The 17,500-nt window shown below is 39.9% G+C and overlaps 2 protein-coding genes across 2 annotated transcripts in view; one reads left to right on the top strand and one right to left on the bottom strand.

The window, feature by feature from the left end:
* The window catches only part of LOC137985655 (activin receptor type-1C-like), a 40,547-nt gene extending 32,974 nt beyond the window's left edge, over positions 1 to 7,573 (top strand). The window contains exons 5-7 of the mRNA XM_068833295.1: positions 755 to 1,006; positions 2,403 to 2,755; positions 3,298 to 7,573. Coding sequence (XP_068689396.1) covers positions 755 to 1,006; positions 2,403 to 2,755; positions 3,298 to 3,429 — 737 coding nt within the window. The 3' untranslated portion in view covers positions 3,430 to 7,573. The remainder of the gene's footprint in view (positions 1 to 754; positions 1,007 to 2,402; positions 2,756 to 3,297) is intronic.
* Positions 7,574 to 7,746: 173 nt separating this feature from the next.
* On the bottom strand, positions 7,747 to 14,860 carry LOC137985656 (fibroblast growth factor 1-like). Its single transcript, XM_068833296.1, has 5 exons — positions 14,772 to 14,860; positions 13,892 to 14,115; positions 11,892 to 12,150; positions 10,365 to 10,468; positions 7,747 to 9,589 (listed from the first exon to the last, which is right to left on the bottom strand). The coding sequence occupies exons 2-5, from the start codon at positions 13,901 to 13,903 to the stop codon at positions 9,320 to 9,322; spliced, it is 645 nt and encodes a 214-aa protein (XP_068689397.1). The 5' UTR covers positions 13,904 to 14,115; positions 14,772 to 14,860; the 3' UTR covers positions 7,747 to 9,319.
* Between the last annotated feature and the right edge of the window lie 2,640 nt (positions 14,861 to 17,500).

Below are 17,500 nucleotides of genomic sequence, written 5' to 3'. Positions count from 1 at the left end.
CCAATTCACTCTGGTGACTTCAAAGCTGAATGAAGCAAAGGTACAAGTCTTTTATTTTCTTGACACTAATTTAGCCTGCTGCCTACCACATATGCTTCAACCCAATACTAGTCATTATTTCTAAGGATAAAGATGATTGTTTAGTTGAAAATGTTAAATATAAACATTCTAATACAACATTATGAATGCATTGGATGATCTGGCTGAGCTGTTCTGCTTTCATAATTATTACATAAGTTGGGTGAGAGAGAGAGGGGAGGGGTTGAGGTGTAATGCTGGCTTAAATAGCCATTGCTATGGAAGGGGGTTGGGTAATGTATGAAGGACTTTCCATGTAATTTTACCACCCTCCCCCCTCCATTCGCTATTAAATGAAAGGCCCCTTACATAAATTAACTCAAGCATTTTTACTATCAAAACCAACTGAGAATGACTTCATGTACAACTCATACAAGATATGGCTCTAAATGCAAAGCTCTATATGAGAAATACTCTGCAACAAAGAATTGCTGGTTTTTTGTGACCAAAAAGATATATAATATATATGTATGTGTGTGTGTGTGCAGGTACCGTCTTATGTGACACCAAGATCAAACACAGAAACGCTTTTCACATCACATAAAATAAATTGGAATACATGTACATGTAATAATGATTTGTATGCATGCATAAATTAATCATCTGTACCACCAATCAGTTTTTATGGTCACAAGTGGTATCAACTAGTTTACCAATGTTTACCTTTATTTCTCAGGCTTTGTAGCAGCAGACAATAAAGACAATGGGGCGTGGACTCAGTTGTGGCTTGTGACAGATTACTTGGAGCGTGGTTCCTTGTACGACTACCTTCAACTGGCTACACTGGATGTGGAGGCAATGCTCAAGTTAGTTGTCTCAATTGCCAGTGGTCTAGCACACTTGCACATTGAGATTGTTGGTACCCAAGGAAAACCTGCTATTGCACATCGGGATTTGAAGAGCAAAAATATCCTGGTGAAAAGAAATGGTATGTATGGTTAAAACTACCCTGCGAGCCCAGTCTCCTTCAATCTTCCAAGGAAAATTGGGAATAGGAAGGAGACTGCCAGCCGCCTAGACTTTCTTTAATTTGCCACTCATCCAAAGAAATGAATGAATCAGTCCAGTTTCAACTTGTCAAACCAGGGTGGCAATTTTTTAATGTCTAAATTCCCGTGAGTATTTCCTCTGTATGTTGGTTTACAGAAACTGGACTGGCAGATAGAAACCTAAATTTTTTTTTATTAAAAACTGAAATGGCAAAACTATGAATGCATTTCCAAGGAAATGATTCCGTGGTTGTCGTGTGTTTGCCAGAGTTGTTCGAAAATATCCTGACTGTTTGTTTTGCAGTTACCGTAAACACCCGTAGATAACCTTCACCCTTCCTTGGTTGTCGTGTGTTTGCCAGAGTTGTTCGAAAATATCCTGACTGTTTGTTTTGCAGTTACCGTAAACACCCGTAGATAACCTTCACCTTTTCCCAAAAATCGTCTTTAGAAATCAAGGGTGCGGCTTATCTGCAGGAACATTTGAAAAAGGCTGCTTCCGGTGTCCAGTTTTCCATCTAACGTCCAATCTAATGCCTGATTACTAAGCTACGAACGTTCCGCTCACGTTCTTGTTGTAATGCAAAAATCTAGGGAAAAACTGTGTTGAATGAAGAAATTCCTGTCAACAAATTTGGTACCAGAAAAAGATCAATAATATGTCAAAGTTGGTAGAAACGATGTTAATTAGATTAAAGTGCTAAATTTGTGCGTAAGACTTTGAATTATTTTCTGTTTCAATGTTAATAGTGAGTTTCCATTTGATGAACAGTGGATGAAAAAGACTTCTAAAGACTCGACTTCGGATTTCTTTTGATTTCTTTCAAAAACTTTTTAAATATTTGAGCTGGTAAATTCAAGGTGCGGTTTATCTTCGGGTATTTACGGTACTGGTCACGCGTGACTGACACCAAAATACATTTGAATTTTTAACGCATACTCAATATGAATTGTCGAGTCAGCTGGCAGAGTCTCCTTCCTCTTCCCGACTTATCTTGGAAGATCGAAGGAGACTGCTAACAGGGTACATGGTGGTCAAAACGCGACAAACTCACAACTTGATGCTTTAGCTCACATCAAGGATATCAAATATGGAAGAGATGATATTTTTCAATGGGTGACTCAGGGAAACCCAGTGTTCCTTTGCAGGAGTCGAACCTACGACCTTCCTTTGTATGGGAATTTACCCTACATGTAGGCCACATTCATGGAAAGCCAGTGCTCTCTGCACTGCACAAAACCTGTCAACCTGTTCAACTCATACACTGTCTGCATATGACAAAATTACAAAAACCAATGTATGTTAATAGATACTGTTACCGTTGTGTATTGCAGGAACATGTTGTATAGGAGATCTTGGGCTTGCTGTGCGCCATAACTCCGTGAGTGACACAGTGGATGTTCCTCATGGCAACAGAGTTGGTACCAAGCGTTATATGCCGCCAGAGTTTCTAGAAGAAAATGTTTATGTCAGGCATTTCGATTGTTATAAACGTGGTGATGTGTATGCTTTTGGTCTTGTTTTATGGGAGGTAGCTAGAAAATGCCAGACTGGAGGAGTATGTGACGAGTACCAGCTACCATATTTTGATCGGGTAGCCTGTGACCCTAGCATTGAAGACATGAAACAAGCTGTCTGTGTGGAGAAGTTTCGGCCTTTAATCCCCAATCGATGGCTTCAAAATGAGGTATGGAAATTGTTACATGTATAATTCTGGAGTTGGTTCTAGCTTATTAAAAGGCCCACATTTGCCGTAGTCGTTGCAGTGGTTTGTTTTTCAAATGACGGTTTGTCCAATTGTGTGATCTGACTGGCTGAATGCACTCTGGCGAATCACGCGGGAAACAACATGTCATCTATTTGAATAATTTTGTGTTACACGAAATTCAGTCACAGTACCCAATGACTTTTGAGAGATATTTCTGAGCCACGGATGGCATCCGGGAGGCTACTACAATACACTCCCACTCTCCACCTCCACCCAACACCCCCACCCACCACCAACAACAACTGTTAAGAGTCCCAACCGTCCGGAGGGAAACTGGTTGCCTATTTACAAATGCAACTGGGAGGCTGAACCAAGTATTATCAGGTTCAAACATGTGGTCAGAGCGGGTCTTGGAACCCGGGATCTCCGGACCTCAGGGCAAGCGCCCTAACCGCTGGGCCACACTGCTTCCATAAGGATCATCATCAGAATCTAATGATCAAATTAATGTGTATTTGTAGGCATTGCAGTCCCTGTCCAAGGTCATGAAAGAATGTTGGTACGAAAACAGCCAGGCCAGACTTACAGCATTACGTATTAAGAAAACTCTGACGTCACTCTGCGTGGCAAATGACGTTGATATCATGGTATGACACGTCCAAAGGGATGCCGCTGTATAAAAGGACGGTAATAGCAAATGAAGATCGAGGAATTCCGCAATGTCTTGGAGAACTGGTAGGAAAACTGTACACCGTGAACCGTGAAACAAGCCTGTGGTAGGGCAGTGGCATTTCGTTGCGCTTATATGTAGTCATACCAAGGAGTTGACACCTCGAAATCGATATTCAGCTGGGTCAATGCTGTAAGGGATGGACGAGAAGGACATTGGATATCTCGTGACAATTACACGATGTACATTAACATAGATTAGAAGATCACCAACGTAATATTCCCATGCACCGTATTCAAGTATTTTTTTATAGCGGTGATCAACAGTGTTTAATTCAAAGCACCCACTCCGAATAGCGCTGACCTTCAAGTATTTAAGTTTAAGCACCCATTTTAAACCGCGGTTAGCTTTCAATTTTGGTGATGGGTATCTCTATTTAAATGTTATGAAAACTCGCACTTGCTCATCGGCTATCTTCGATGGTCTTGTGGTTATGTCGCTTATGGTCCAGGTTCATTCTTCTCGACCCTCATGTTCTTTAAAAATCTTGGAACGTAATAGCGTGCTTTTTCAAATTAAATTGACGAAAAAATTTTGTAAGTATAAAGTTAACTTCATGTAACCGAAGTGTAAGAGGCAATGTCCTTCTCGTCTATCCCAAATAACGCTCATCATTCAGCTGAGCCTGGAGTTTCCCAACGATGGCGGCTGCGACAACACACAGAACGTCACCACAAAACAATTTAAGAGACCTTGGAATTTATGACGGCGACGTCAATGGAAACGCCGCCAAACAATACCTTGTAGTAAGCAAAATAATGCCTCTGCTCGTGCGTTTTGAACTCTTGTTTATTTCTGTCCGTTCTCTACAAAACTGCAACCGCGGTGAAATGACCAAACCTCAAATTCTATTGTAAACGTGAACACACAGCGGCAAAGTTTGTTTTTCTCTCTTGCTTAAAACAACGTTCCTAGCAATTTTGTTATTGTGTATTTTGGCTTGTGGTGTGTAAGTTGAATAAATTGGAACAATCACGAAAGAGTTTAGAAAGCGTAGGTAGCATTTTTCCTCGACGTTTTCGTTGACGTTGTCATGTTGAAGTAACATGTTTACTGTGGGCATTAAGATTAATTTTATCAAGCAGTAGCTACCTAGCCAGCGTGCAGACGGTGTGTGAATTGAACGCTGATAGCACCGTTGTATCAGCGTTCAACTCATACACTGTCTGCACGCAGGCTATAGATACCCGGCAGCTCTTAATGTTCGAAATTTAAGTTGTTTGAAAATAGTCGATTTTTCTATCTCAATGTGAAAAAATGGGGGTTTACCTCGGTGTAAAATCCTATGAAACCTTTTCTTTGTCTTGTTAGCTCGGGATAGGGTTAGGCTATTGTTTGATGTTTTTTTGCTCTTTTGTTTTCTTTTGTGTAGGTCATCCGTAAGTTTCACAGATTTTTACACCGAGGATGAACCATCGGTTTATATTCAAGCAACAGGGGAATCTTTGTTTCCATTTTTGCCTCATTAGCATAAGCCCATCGTTTTCTAATCAATCAGCCAAAAAATCATTACTGAATATTGAAAGTCCATTGCATAATGAACTATCTCTGAAACTTTGAGCACAATTTGCTAGAAAATCTCTGAGTAATGTCGCTTTAAAAATTCAAAATTTTACAAAGAATGTATGCCAATACATTCGTACATCAGTTTTTGATGGCTAATGACTCGCTCGTTATCAAAGCCAAAAGGCTTAAAGGGAGAGTTTCACGTATCTGCGCATGGGCAAACTGTCACGTCAGCCCATTTAATTTCATTGTTATTGAAACAATCGAAAGCACTGATGCAGGAAACGGAAACAATCCCATAGTAATGGATTACTCATTGGAATTACTTTTGTAATCATTTTCTTTGTGTTATGAACCTACAGCATGCGGATAGATTACTCGTGCGTTATGACAACTCGTGCGAAGAAGAAATTTTCGACCCGTACAATAAATTCGAGATAAAAACTAAATTCGATATTTTCTGTGTAAACCCGCAGTGTCTTCCACCAAATTTGAGCCTTAGTCATTCAGTGTATTTGCTTTAATACTCTCTGTATTTAATTAACATCGTCTGGTTCAGTAAGAAACCTTAAAATTTACAACTGCTAGCGCTAAAGCTTGGACATGCGCAAAACCGTGAAACTGTCCCTTTCAAATTGGATATTTCACTAACTTTAACACGTTTTTTTACCTTTTGAAGTCAATTTGTAAATAACATGATGCCTTCTGTCAGCAAAATCGCTTGTTAATGAGACAAAATGTAACCAATGACGTCAGCAAAGATTCGCCTTTTGCTTTTCACTCAGGGTCGGGAGGTCAGGACTGGGAGGTCGTGAGTTCAACTCCGGCCGGACCAACACTCAGGGTCTTTAAAGGGCCGACCTTTTTCAAGATTATTCAAATGCAGTCCGTTTCAATCTTGTCCATTTGTGTCCATCCGTGCTTCTCTTTCCTTTTACTGTATTTCTATTATGTTGTTCAACAATTTTAAAGTGCCCCTGTCATAAAAAAAATCGCTTCCTTTTTTCCTTCAGATTTTGAAAGTGTATTTGCTTAACACCTGACTGGCAAAATTTTGAGCTTTGATTTGTATCCAAAGGCCGTTTACTTAGAGTGTAAGTTTTGGATTTCAGGGTCCGTCATTACTCACGTTCAAACCTGACCGATTGGACCTCAGAGGGTTGGATCCAGGGAAAAGCGACGTCAAAGGTTCACTAGCTTAAAACTTCAGCGTGGGAATGCAGCCTATTATGTATGCAGAGCGCGAGTTTAAAATTCTGAAAGCCCAAAATTCCCGTGCTGCATATTAATTCTGCGGTGTACACACGCATGGCATTCTTAAACTAGTGAGCCTTTGACTTCTTTTTATACTCGATCCAGCTCTCTCAAGATCTTAAAGTTAGTAATAGTGGACTATTAAGTAGGAAAATTCCAGTTAAAATAAACAGATGTCTTTGAAATCAAGGCTTAAAACTTTGGTCGCTTAGTGTTTAGTTAACATAGTTTTGAAATCCAAAGAAATACAAGACTTGATTTTTTGGTCACAAGGGCACTTAAAGTGCTTGTTGCAATGTTTCATTCTACTTTTTGGGCAGTTTTGGGTGTCATGAAATTACATCATTTTGCGTGACATACCCCCTTTAAATGCCTGAGGAGAAAGTGCTGGCTTTGTAATGACATCTGCAAATAGACTTTCTAGTCTTCTCTGGTAAGGACGATAAATCATAGTCCCCGTCTCACAACCCTTCAATGTTCATAACCCTGTGGGACACACAAAAACCCCCACACATTGTTCGCAAAGAGTGGGGCATGGAGTTCTCGGTGTTGTGGTCTGTCCTCTGTGGTGTATCATGGTTGGGTGGGTAAAGACTCGGAGATATTAGCTACACCGACCAATCTACTCTAAAATCGAAGGGTAAGTAAAGATATGATGATGATACTCATTCGGGATAGAAAACCAAGTAAAACTGTTTTTGAAAGGACGAAAAACTTTAATAAGCACCTTTCAATGGAAAGGTTGATTTTCAAGATGACATTTTTTTAAACACAAAATCAATCTTGAAGTAAGTCGTGTTTCTATTTTTAGGGTTTTGGATTTTTTTTCATTTTCATGAGATCCCTACTTCAGGAAGGATTGTTTATGCTAGTTCAAAGGAACTTTTTAGGGCGGTTTTCACTTGAGTGACGTTAAACCAAACTTTGGCCAAGTACAGACAGTTAAATGAGCAAATCATATCGCAAACCAAATATCTGCAGTGGTGTGGCTTTTGCCTGATTGGTCGAGAGTGCAGCAGGGATATTTTTAAGCCAATCAACTTGCGCGTTTTTTAAAAGCCGCAACTGACATTCAAATTATTATTGTCTTACAGCGAAAGTGATAGGCCCGTAGAGCGTGCAAGGTATAAATATATATTTTAGAAATAAAGATAGATTTAAAGTTTAGATTATGAACTGTAAATAATCAGGGAATTTAAAGGTAATTTTAGGGATTTTGTTTAAACTGTATGTAATCATTGTGTCGTGGTGGTTTGGACAAGCAACTAAGTTGAGTCCACCGTGGGAAATGCTGTGTATAAACCACAAAACTGAATGGATGTTTTTGTATTTATTGTGCTTATTTTCTAAGGAGACTAAATAAGTCGAATTCTATTCACAAAGTCTTCGGATTCAAATTCTAAATTATTGGATTCTGTTTGGTGTTATCGAGGGATCAAGGATAATTTTTCAGTGATCTGGTATCGGCTCTTATTATATTCCCAAAATGCCCTATATGATGGGCTAATTCAGCTGGCCGTATTCTACACTACATCCCGCTGAATTTGAAATTTTGATGCAACATTTTCTAGCAAGTTTTTCATGTGAACTTGTGAAACTCTTTGAATATATTATTGCAAGCAACTATTTAAAAAAGGCATTTATACAGTTGAAGCTTCCGCGTAACTTCAACTAAGGTTCCTTTCCCGCGCGTGTGACTACCTCAGATATATAGCAGGTCCCAGTTGTTCGAAAAATGAGTAGCACTATCCACAGGATAAATCACTATCCATTGTACAGCGCAATTGGTTTCACTATGACCTATCCACTGGATAGTGATTTATTCGGCGGCTAGCGCTATCCATCGTTTAAACGACTAGGGCCAGATGTCTTGTTAATTTCGTTTTCTCGGCCCTTACTTTTTTGAGTGGATCCGTTTCTTTATGGCCCGCGTGCTTCGCAATTGGGGTGTAAATCAACGGGTCAAAACGTGTCCCCCAGTTGTTCAAACAATGGATAGCGCTTTCCGCAGAATAAATCACTGTCCAGTGGATAAATAATAGCGAAATCAATTTCGATATCCAATGGATAGTGATTTATCCGGTGGATATCGTCATCCACCTTTTGAACAACTGGGGCCAGACCTCGAACTCGGATAGGAAGAGGTATATATTCATCACTTTTTCATTCGCGTCCACCGGCTGACTCGGTAGTTAAAGCATTGAATACCGTGCAAGAGGTTGTGGGTTCCACTCCGACTCGTCTTCAAACAACTGAGGAGAAAGTGCTGCCTTTGTGGAGACATCACTGCAAGAGGTTAGACTGAACAGTTTTCTCAGATAACGGTATGATTTCACAGGCCCTGAGTAAATTTCAGCCTTCCTTGCAGTCAATTAGTGACTGAATTACGAAGAGCGCAGCTCAACGAGATGTGTTTTCAATTAATGACCGAAAGCTTAGATAAGGCTCCTCTGGCAGGAGGCGCGGTTGATGACCACTGCTCCCAGATGTTGACTTTGTCATGTAACACTTCTTCAATATCAACGTGAGAAGTTAACTTTTTGATCAGCATGTAAAATTCTCCTCGCAATTTCAATGAAATGTTAGACAGACAGGCATTGGAAATGAAGATAATTATCAGCTTAAAGGGTGTGATCTTGATGTAACACCATATTCCCAATACTGCTCAACAAAAAATCGTATGGGATTAGTTAGGAGAATGAACGTTTCGATATTGGAAAGGGTTAAAGGCTCCACACACTGAAAAGAATAGGCACCGAGGCAAATTACCGGTGTTATAGGTTTGAAAAACGTAGCGACAGCTCCCATGGAAACCTGGGCCCCACTGTATTTCGCTTTGCGCCATTGGGCAAAATCAATCCATATGCAAATTTACTCGTTACCTCCAAAAGCTTCAATGTTTCGTTGGCAAATCCAGGATCTTTAGGATTAGATCCAGTGCTACAGTTTCCGTTACATGTGCAGATGTGTCCATTGTTTTCTGATTAATGAGTCGTTTGTTGTTCCGATGAATCCTTTTTCACCTGATCATTACGAAAATGTCATTGTTGATCTTAGCGTGCCTTGTCCCTCACCGCGCGTAAGAATTTGCCCCAATCAAATGTTTTAGTGCTCTTTCTTATTTCTGTGATTAGAAATTGATGTGACTTGTGACCTCTCAGAACCCTCGAAGCATTTCTCATTTCCCCTTTGTTTCCGATTGCCAGCAGCCACTTCCTGATCGCTTGACTCCTGTTAGCTGGATGCAAGTGAGAACTGAATGAGAAGTAGTAGTTCTCCTCCTGTGCATGCTTCAATAGCGCCTCTCGATTAGACGAGTTGGCCTGGAAAATATTGCAAAATAGAATTGTTCTCTATATGTTTGTTTGCTTATTCATTTAAATAAATTCACCATGATGATATGGTCTCAAAACAGAGCGAGGCTCTAAGCAAAGTGCCCCTGTTGAGTCCAGGTTTAATACAATACCAGGAACTCCGTGCACTCCTCGACTACTTGACTTGTGGATGCAGAGACCTGGGCCCAGTTGTTCGAAAGCCGATTAACGCTAATCCCAGATTAAAAATTAACCAAGGAGTTTATTTCTCTACTCCCAAATGTTGTACAACGCTGATATTTGGCAAAATTTTACATTAGACGAAGTCAAGCTTGAAAACCGAAAATAACCAAAAGAAGCTTTCACCCAAAAGTTAAAAAAGCAAACCAAAGTTTACGCTAATCCTAGATTAAGTTAATCGGCTTTCGAAAAACCGGGCCCAGGGGTTTACATACCTTTTCTTTCTTCAAACCGGCTATATGTATTTGCATTGACCAAGGAGCGCGCGACTCGCATATTGAGAAGCGTTTTTAAATAAGTTTCGGATCGCCCAAGGGACCATTCTCAATCACTAGGATAGCAATAATGTGTGGCTCATGATTTTGGTTTTGCGGGAAAATCGATCCGTATACTCCTAGTCACAGGCTTCTGATTGGACGATTTGATTATCTGTCGTGTGTTGTGATGCAGTCACGAATTTACATTTGTTTTGATTTGAACCACACTATTGTTTATGTTAGTTAATATAATAATTACTATTTCTGCCAACCGCAAAGTGGCTTACCGTGGAGTAGATGAGTCCCGTGCTGCTGATTGCAATGTATTTCATTGTTTTCAAACTTTTCAGCTTTACCAATGCAGGCCCATGGGACTGGAGTCGGAAAATCCCTGAAGAGGAAAATTGCAAGGTTTGCGTGCCACTTTGACCACTCCCTTCCTCAGGCTGCAACGACCTTCTGTATTCCGTTGGCCGCTAACAATAGAGAGTTTAAGCAAAGACGACGCCTAGGGCAACGAAAGCGTCAATCCAGAGTATAACTTAGCGCTATCGCAAGTATTTTGCGATTATTCCGTCTTGTTCGCCTTCTACAATACAGGCTAACTATCCTGTAACTGGATGGGTGCGAAGGGTTTTAAAGTCAAAAGAGAAAATGACTGTCTCATTGTTGTATGCTCACGTTGTCGTCAAAACCTAAAATTTGGTGATTTCACTTTGCTGTTTTGTGGAGCACGGCAAAAAATGCACGGAAATTCGTGCTGCACGTGCAGCACGATTATTTTTCCTTATTTAACCAATGATATTTTTGCGTTGCCGTTGCCGTAGCCGTAGCCGTAGCAGTCGTCTTTGCTTATACTCCCTTTTGCTTAAACTCCTCAATATTTAATTATAGGGAAAGTGAGGAAGGGATACGCCTAGCAGTGCTCTTCGTGCGTTATGTGTAGTACGATAAGGATAAGTGGAACTTTGTGCGCAATTTACCAGATTGTCTCTGAGTAATGACGCTTTGAAAATTCGAAATTTTACAAAGATTACATCGGCTCATTAGGGCTTTGATGGCTGATAACTCGCTCGTTTTCAAAGCCGCAATGCTAAAAATTTGAAATTTACTTAAGTTTAACACGTTTTTTTATCTTTTAAAGCCAATTTGAGAATAGCATTATGCCGTCTATCAGCAAACTCGTATGTTAATGAGACAATGACGTCAGCAAAGATTCAGGTATAACCAGATGCTTTGGCTAAGAGTTGATTTTGATTTTTTTCATCAATGGGAGCCTAGGAATCAACCCTTTCCCGGTCACATTTATATTTTAAAATGATTCGGATAGTAAGCGCCCTCTCATTGGTCAATAGCTGTGTTTAGATGAGAGTGCGGAAACACGGCTGTGACATCACACGAATTTTGATTGGTTATATGTTGTCAGACGCGCGTTTTGATTGGCTGGTAGCAAATATGAGCGTGTATCAAGAAAATCTGTTTCAATCAAGAATTTTTCTTCATTTGTTTCCTTCATTTGTCGAATTATCTTTGAGAAATATTTTATAAAAGCAATAGAGGACTTTTTTCCGTGTTTCCATAGCCTCAACACTCGGGGAAGTTGGGAGAATTCTCGACATAGAACGCCTGCCTTGGGAGATTCAGCATGGCTACTGTTGTGAAAGCCAATCATAACAAAGCTACCTCAGCTGGAAAATCTGTTTCCAAAACTGGATTTACTGGGAAAGGGTTGACTCAAGGGATTAGTGGAGATAGAGGTTCCCCTCGCTCCTGCTTTTTTTAATTTTGATGGAAAAAGACAGTACCGAACCTACCAAGCTTCTCCGTAATGGACTGATTCCAGCTTCCAGCCACTGTCCCGTTTTCAAACATGATCAGTTGAATTCCTTTTCTAGTTACCAGTCGGATATCCACCCATATTGAAGGGGTCACCACGCCCTTTGCACCCGTATCCAGACCTCTTACTGCGTTAGTGGGTGGTGGAGTAGTTGTCGATTCACTTGTGATTCTGTAGTTTAGTGGGGCTTTCGTTGATGAGAGCAAAGAACGAAGAACAAGGACTGAAATTAGAAGCTGAAAGCAAGAAAGAGAAAAGAAACGAAAAGCAATTTTAGTTTGGATACATTTTCTAACCGAAAGATCTTAGCATTTATTGAATCAATTCAAGGAGGTCATCAAGGGGAGCCTCTATCTCAACTAATAACTTGAGTCAACCCTCTCCTGAGTACATTTATTTTTAGAAACAGTTTTTCCCACGGAAAGTATCATTTTTCCCTTGACGCTAAGATAGCTCTGTTTTGATTGCCTTTTACAACAGTGGGCGTTCTGGGGAATAAGAGAACATGGCTAATTTGAACTGGGGAACAGAGGAACAATGTCAAAATATTTTAGGGAACAAAAACAATTTTGGGGATCAAAAAGCTGGGAACAAGTTTGAAAGTAATTTGGGGAACAACGGAACACATGCAAATATTTAAAGGGAACAAGGGAACAAGCCCCCCTTCCCCTCGCTGTTTCCTGGAAGGGCCTCACTCCTTGGCCAAGTATGAGAGATAGAGGTTCCCCATTATGAGCTCCTGACCAATTAAGTAGTTTTCAGGCTGAACAATTTGATTATCCGGCACGATCTGTCGCTAAGAGCTTCACATATAGTCTCGATAACTGGTGAATGCAGTTCTTCCGGGCAAAAGTTGTCCCAAAAAGCTTTCCCTTCATGGCTCGCCTCAACCCTCTAAACAGTTTCATCATCCCTTGCACAAGTCGACTAAATAATGCATGAAATCCCCTGAATGAGCTTGTTCACAAGGCCATGTCAAAAAGCTCTATGCGAAATGGTCGATTTCCATTTTTCGACGATCGAAATTCAAGGTGTTTTGGGCAGCAGACTCGGTTTGTACGATCGGTTTGTTATCTAACAATAAAGCAATTTAATCTACATTGAAATGGTGACGAAACAAAACACAGAAAACGATCATGATAGCTAAGCCTGGAGCCACTTGCTTATCATGTGTTCGAATCATTTTAGAATCAGTTTTCTTTGACAATTGCCCTTTTCACGGTTAGTTTTTCTTATTTGCATTACAATTTGAGGCAATTTCGGGTTAAAACTACAATGCTAGATTATATTGTAATGCAAATGAGAAAAACTAACCGTGGAAAGGGCTATTGCTTCATATTATCTGTAATCCACATTTCCAAACCTTTCATTTCACATCATTTCAAATACAGGTTCTCTGCATACGCGAAGAATACATGCGTGAACACGGCACGAATTTATCGACCTTTAGCCGACGTGTGCTTTGCTTTTGTTTCACAAAACGTTTTCAATTGAACTATTATTAAGTTCTCAAATTTAATCAAAACAAAATCCTGTCATCAATGTTGCCAGCTTATGAGATCCCGGAATGAGTAAACATTGGAACTAATCTAATACGTTTGGGGACCGGAAATTTCAGAAAGTATTGATCCTCAGCAGAATGTGAAAGTGTAAACTCTTTAATTAATCACCGTTGGAATCCTTTGATTTTGCATTGTGCCCTGAGGTTTATTTGTACCATATGGGTTAATATTCGAATGCAGTCATGCGTATTTATGGGGGCTTACACGGGTCGTCATTTCCACTGTTTTTCTGAAATCGGTTTTCCTCCTGCCGGAGAATATTGGAAAATGAAATTTTGAAAATGTCTCAGGCCAGCATGGTCATTACCCCTTCGAAGGAGCGGCAAGGATTCTCAATGTGATCATGGCTTCTGAAATGGATCACGTTTTTTCGGGCTCCTTGTGCTCCGAGTACATAAGTTACGAACTCACTTACCGGAGACGTCATCTCGCAGCGATATCGAAGCTTTCTCTGGACAGATGCAAGTGAACTGGTGACATGTATGAAGGAGCCTCTTGACCATGTGCTGGACTAGCGGTTGGTGATTTTTGGCTGTATACCTTTTCTTCAAAACTACAGACTTCTAGAATTCTCCCGTCTTTCCAATTCATCTTCCATTCAGCCATTTATCTTAGTGGTTCTTGCATTTTCTTTTAACTCTGTGTTAAATGAGAGTGTTTATGACCTTCAACTTTTAAAAGCTGAGACCGGCTCTTCAAACTGACTTTCTTTTAATGCTTCATTGCAGCAAGTTCACGGACCGGCGCCTAATATTTGAGGTTCACAAACAGCCTTTGCCAATTATAATTTCAGTGAACAATGTGCCACATTCGGGAAAACAATTTTTCGTAAACTGGATACACTACAAAAATTTTCTCGTTTCCAAGGCCCTCACAAAGACTTTTTGAAGGCCTTCAGCTACATATTGTATTCTCAAATGCTTGAGAAGAGAAAGTTAATACAAGTTATTCAGCTGAAAATGATTTTGGAACAATCCTGGAAAACAATGATTGTTGGTCGGGATTTGACTAAGATGACAGATTAAAGGCACATATTGCCCAAAAGCGCCCAAGCATTCTGCCAGTGTGCCGGATGGCGAAAGTAAATGTTTATAGTGATTCAATTGAAGTTTAACACAAAAGAATTCACTGGCATCAAATCCGAGCCTGGGGGTACAAATTGAGCGCGACACGGAACCGAGTCACGTCCTCACGTCCCATCGTAACTTGGCGTTGAGGCATTTTCCAAACACCCTTATTGTGATGCTCAGACTTTGAGTCGAAGGCCTGTCTCTGTGGAGAAGAAACCAACTTACCCAATTATCTGATATTCTTTACGTGTACGTCTCTTCTACTCAACGCTGAAATAGGCGCACAGTTGGATTCCTTGTCATCAAAAAAGGCGGTGTCATGACGCTCATACTATATTTGAGAGTTAAAGGCCTTTGTGTCTAAATATATCATAACATAACGCCTTAGTTTCGCTTACCTTTGTTCTAAGTAGCTAATCTTTTTTTGCCTTCAGTTCTGGATCGTAGTCAATTAAAATTTCTAAAAGCGAAAATGGTCAACTCTTTTTTTCATTTATATGGGAAAGTTTGATAAAATCGCCGTAAATTCCTTAAAATATTTTGCCGCTTCGTTTAGAAATTCATCCTTATATTTTCTTTCCCAAGGGCTCAAGGTTTCCAATGACAATTGACAGGGGCAACAACGATAATCTTCGGTGAAATATGTGTCGGAAGAGTCAAACTGTTCTAAGATTTTCGGCTCTACGTTACCAAACAGATATAGAATTATTTACTAAAACATCATCTAAAAGTTTCGCACCCAGGGAAAAGTAGTCCCTTACGTTTTCGGAAGGGAAATTCTGGAAATTCTTGGCACTTAAAAGGGTCACCTATTGCAGCAGTTTCGGATGAGCAAATGGTTCGCTGGGAAGTTCTTACGAGGCACGTTCAGCTAGCAATTTTTCAAATGAAGAGATCATTCCCTAAAATGTTCGGACACTTCAATTTTCAGCTAAGATTTCCGAATAGACCAAATTATTCTAGGTGATAAAAACATCTCTTTAGACATTCTTCATACATCACAGGGAGCCAAGAAATGTCTCTCAAAGGCTTTTGGCTTAATGGGTGCCCTTGTATTGAGCTACAAATTTCCACCAAAGACCAATCTAGGCTGCATCTGCCTAAAACTGAAAGAAGTTTATTTCTACACGGTGATATCTAACTCTTGAAGGTTGTGGGGCAGCTACTGTATTTGCTTCAAGGAAATTGGCAAATCTGTAGAGGCGTAGATCAGAAGTCAAGTCTCTTTAGAAAAGAAGTCAACTTGTTACTAAGATAAACGGAATGCCTCTTCGCATGCTTTGTATTTAAAAAGGTGGGCAGTTGGTCTGAACATGATGATAATCAAGGAATATGTGTTGGAGAGTTTTTAGAAGGCCAAATAATTATAAATACTATGTGGTGTGTAAAGGAACATCTTCAATATGCTGTGTACCGCATTTCCATGTAAAGTAGTTGACACTGTGTACTTTGATTAACGTAGCGTACACATGACATCGGGGGCTTTAATTATTATCGAGACGAGAATCGAGCAAAATAAGGGCGATCTTCCTTGCACTGGTACTGATGTTGGCATTTGAAGGCGTGACAACGGTTAGTGAAGGGAATAAAGCTAGAGAGGTGGGGTCGCCGACGTCTTGTGAGGTTCGGTTAATAATATATCGAGTGGTGCCGATGTGGAGCTGGTACCAACTAGTAAATGTGGAAATCAACATTGGAGGAAGGGGGAAACGGGGGTGGGTGTTCGAACTAATGTGACGAGTATTGTAGCTAGCGTGTAAATGTTGCCGGTAAAATCCGTTCTCAGGTTGAATCCGTTTTACCTAGTTTAAATCAGTTGGTGATCTTCATGTTGCATAGGTTGAAGACGCACTCAGATGAATTGAAAAATCCTTTTTTGGAGCCTAAATTAAGCCTAGATACTAGGGCCCAAGTTGAGACTTGCTTGACGCCTCTTCGCTTTATCGTGTTTTGATCTAGGGGGATAAGACTAGACTTGAGATCGTGCTTTGGCCTAATTCTCTGAAGATACCTTGTTTCCAAGGGTACAAAGTAAGGTACTTTAACTAAGACTGAACCCCGTTCACATTCAAAGTAGGAGTAAGGAATAATTTATAGCCTTCTTAAGTTCCAAGTATGAACCCGCCTAACATAATTAAGCATTCTATTTTACAATTATATAAATGTGCCAAAAGGCGTAGCCTTAAAGGTGGTAATAGGCTAGTCGCTTTCCCTTTACACGATGGTCTCCTCGTTTTTTGATATTCTTTTACTGCTGTATCAATTTTATACTTGAACAAAGCTCCGTTTTAACTGATCTTCGTCTATTGTCACTTATGTCGATCCCATCTGCCGATTTTCCATCATTCCGTTACCTCTGTTTTCTTTAAATCCCTCAAATAGCAGCTCAGTCAAGGAATTGATTTAACTGATGCGGCCTCTGTTAAATATATTCTTTTATTATATAGGTACTGATGAAATACCAGGATTTTTCCTTTTACTAAAAAATCATATCTTTACCGCGCGCAGTGAACATATCATTTTTATCTTTCACATGTGAGAATAAAGGTGTTGTCATGGTAACGAATACGGTTAGCCAATAAAACGCGAGCTTCCTCTTCATTGTAAGATACTTTTGTGCTTTAATATAATTCTTCTCTACTACACTAACATTTTTTATTGCAAAATTTTACATTATTATGATTTGTTTTTCATAACTTTCATATCTTGTTTCATGTTACACAAAATGCGTGTTTTAACGGTTGGTGACCACTTTTTCGTCATGGACATTTCATCAATACCTATATAATAAACAAAACATTACATGGCCGCTTGGGATACTAATTTTGTCTTCTCGTGTTGAAAGTATCTCTCACGAGTGAGCTTCGCTTACTCGTGAGAAATACTTTCAGCCCTCGAAGATTTGTATCCCCAAGCGGCCATGTAATATCCTCTGTCAGTCAGTTTATATCTCC

The sequence above is a fragment of the Montipora foliosa genome, chromosome 14 (genome assembly GCF_036669935.1).
Source record: "Montipora foliosa isolate CH-2021 chromosome 14, ASM3666993v2, whole genome shotgun sequence".
NCBI lineage: Eukaryota > Metazoa > Cnidaria > Anthozoa > Scleractinia > Acroporidae > Montipora > Montipora foliosa.
This window is presented reverse-complemented; position numbering and strand designations above follow the sequence as displayed.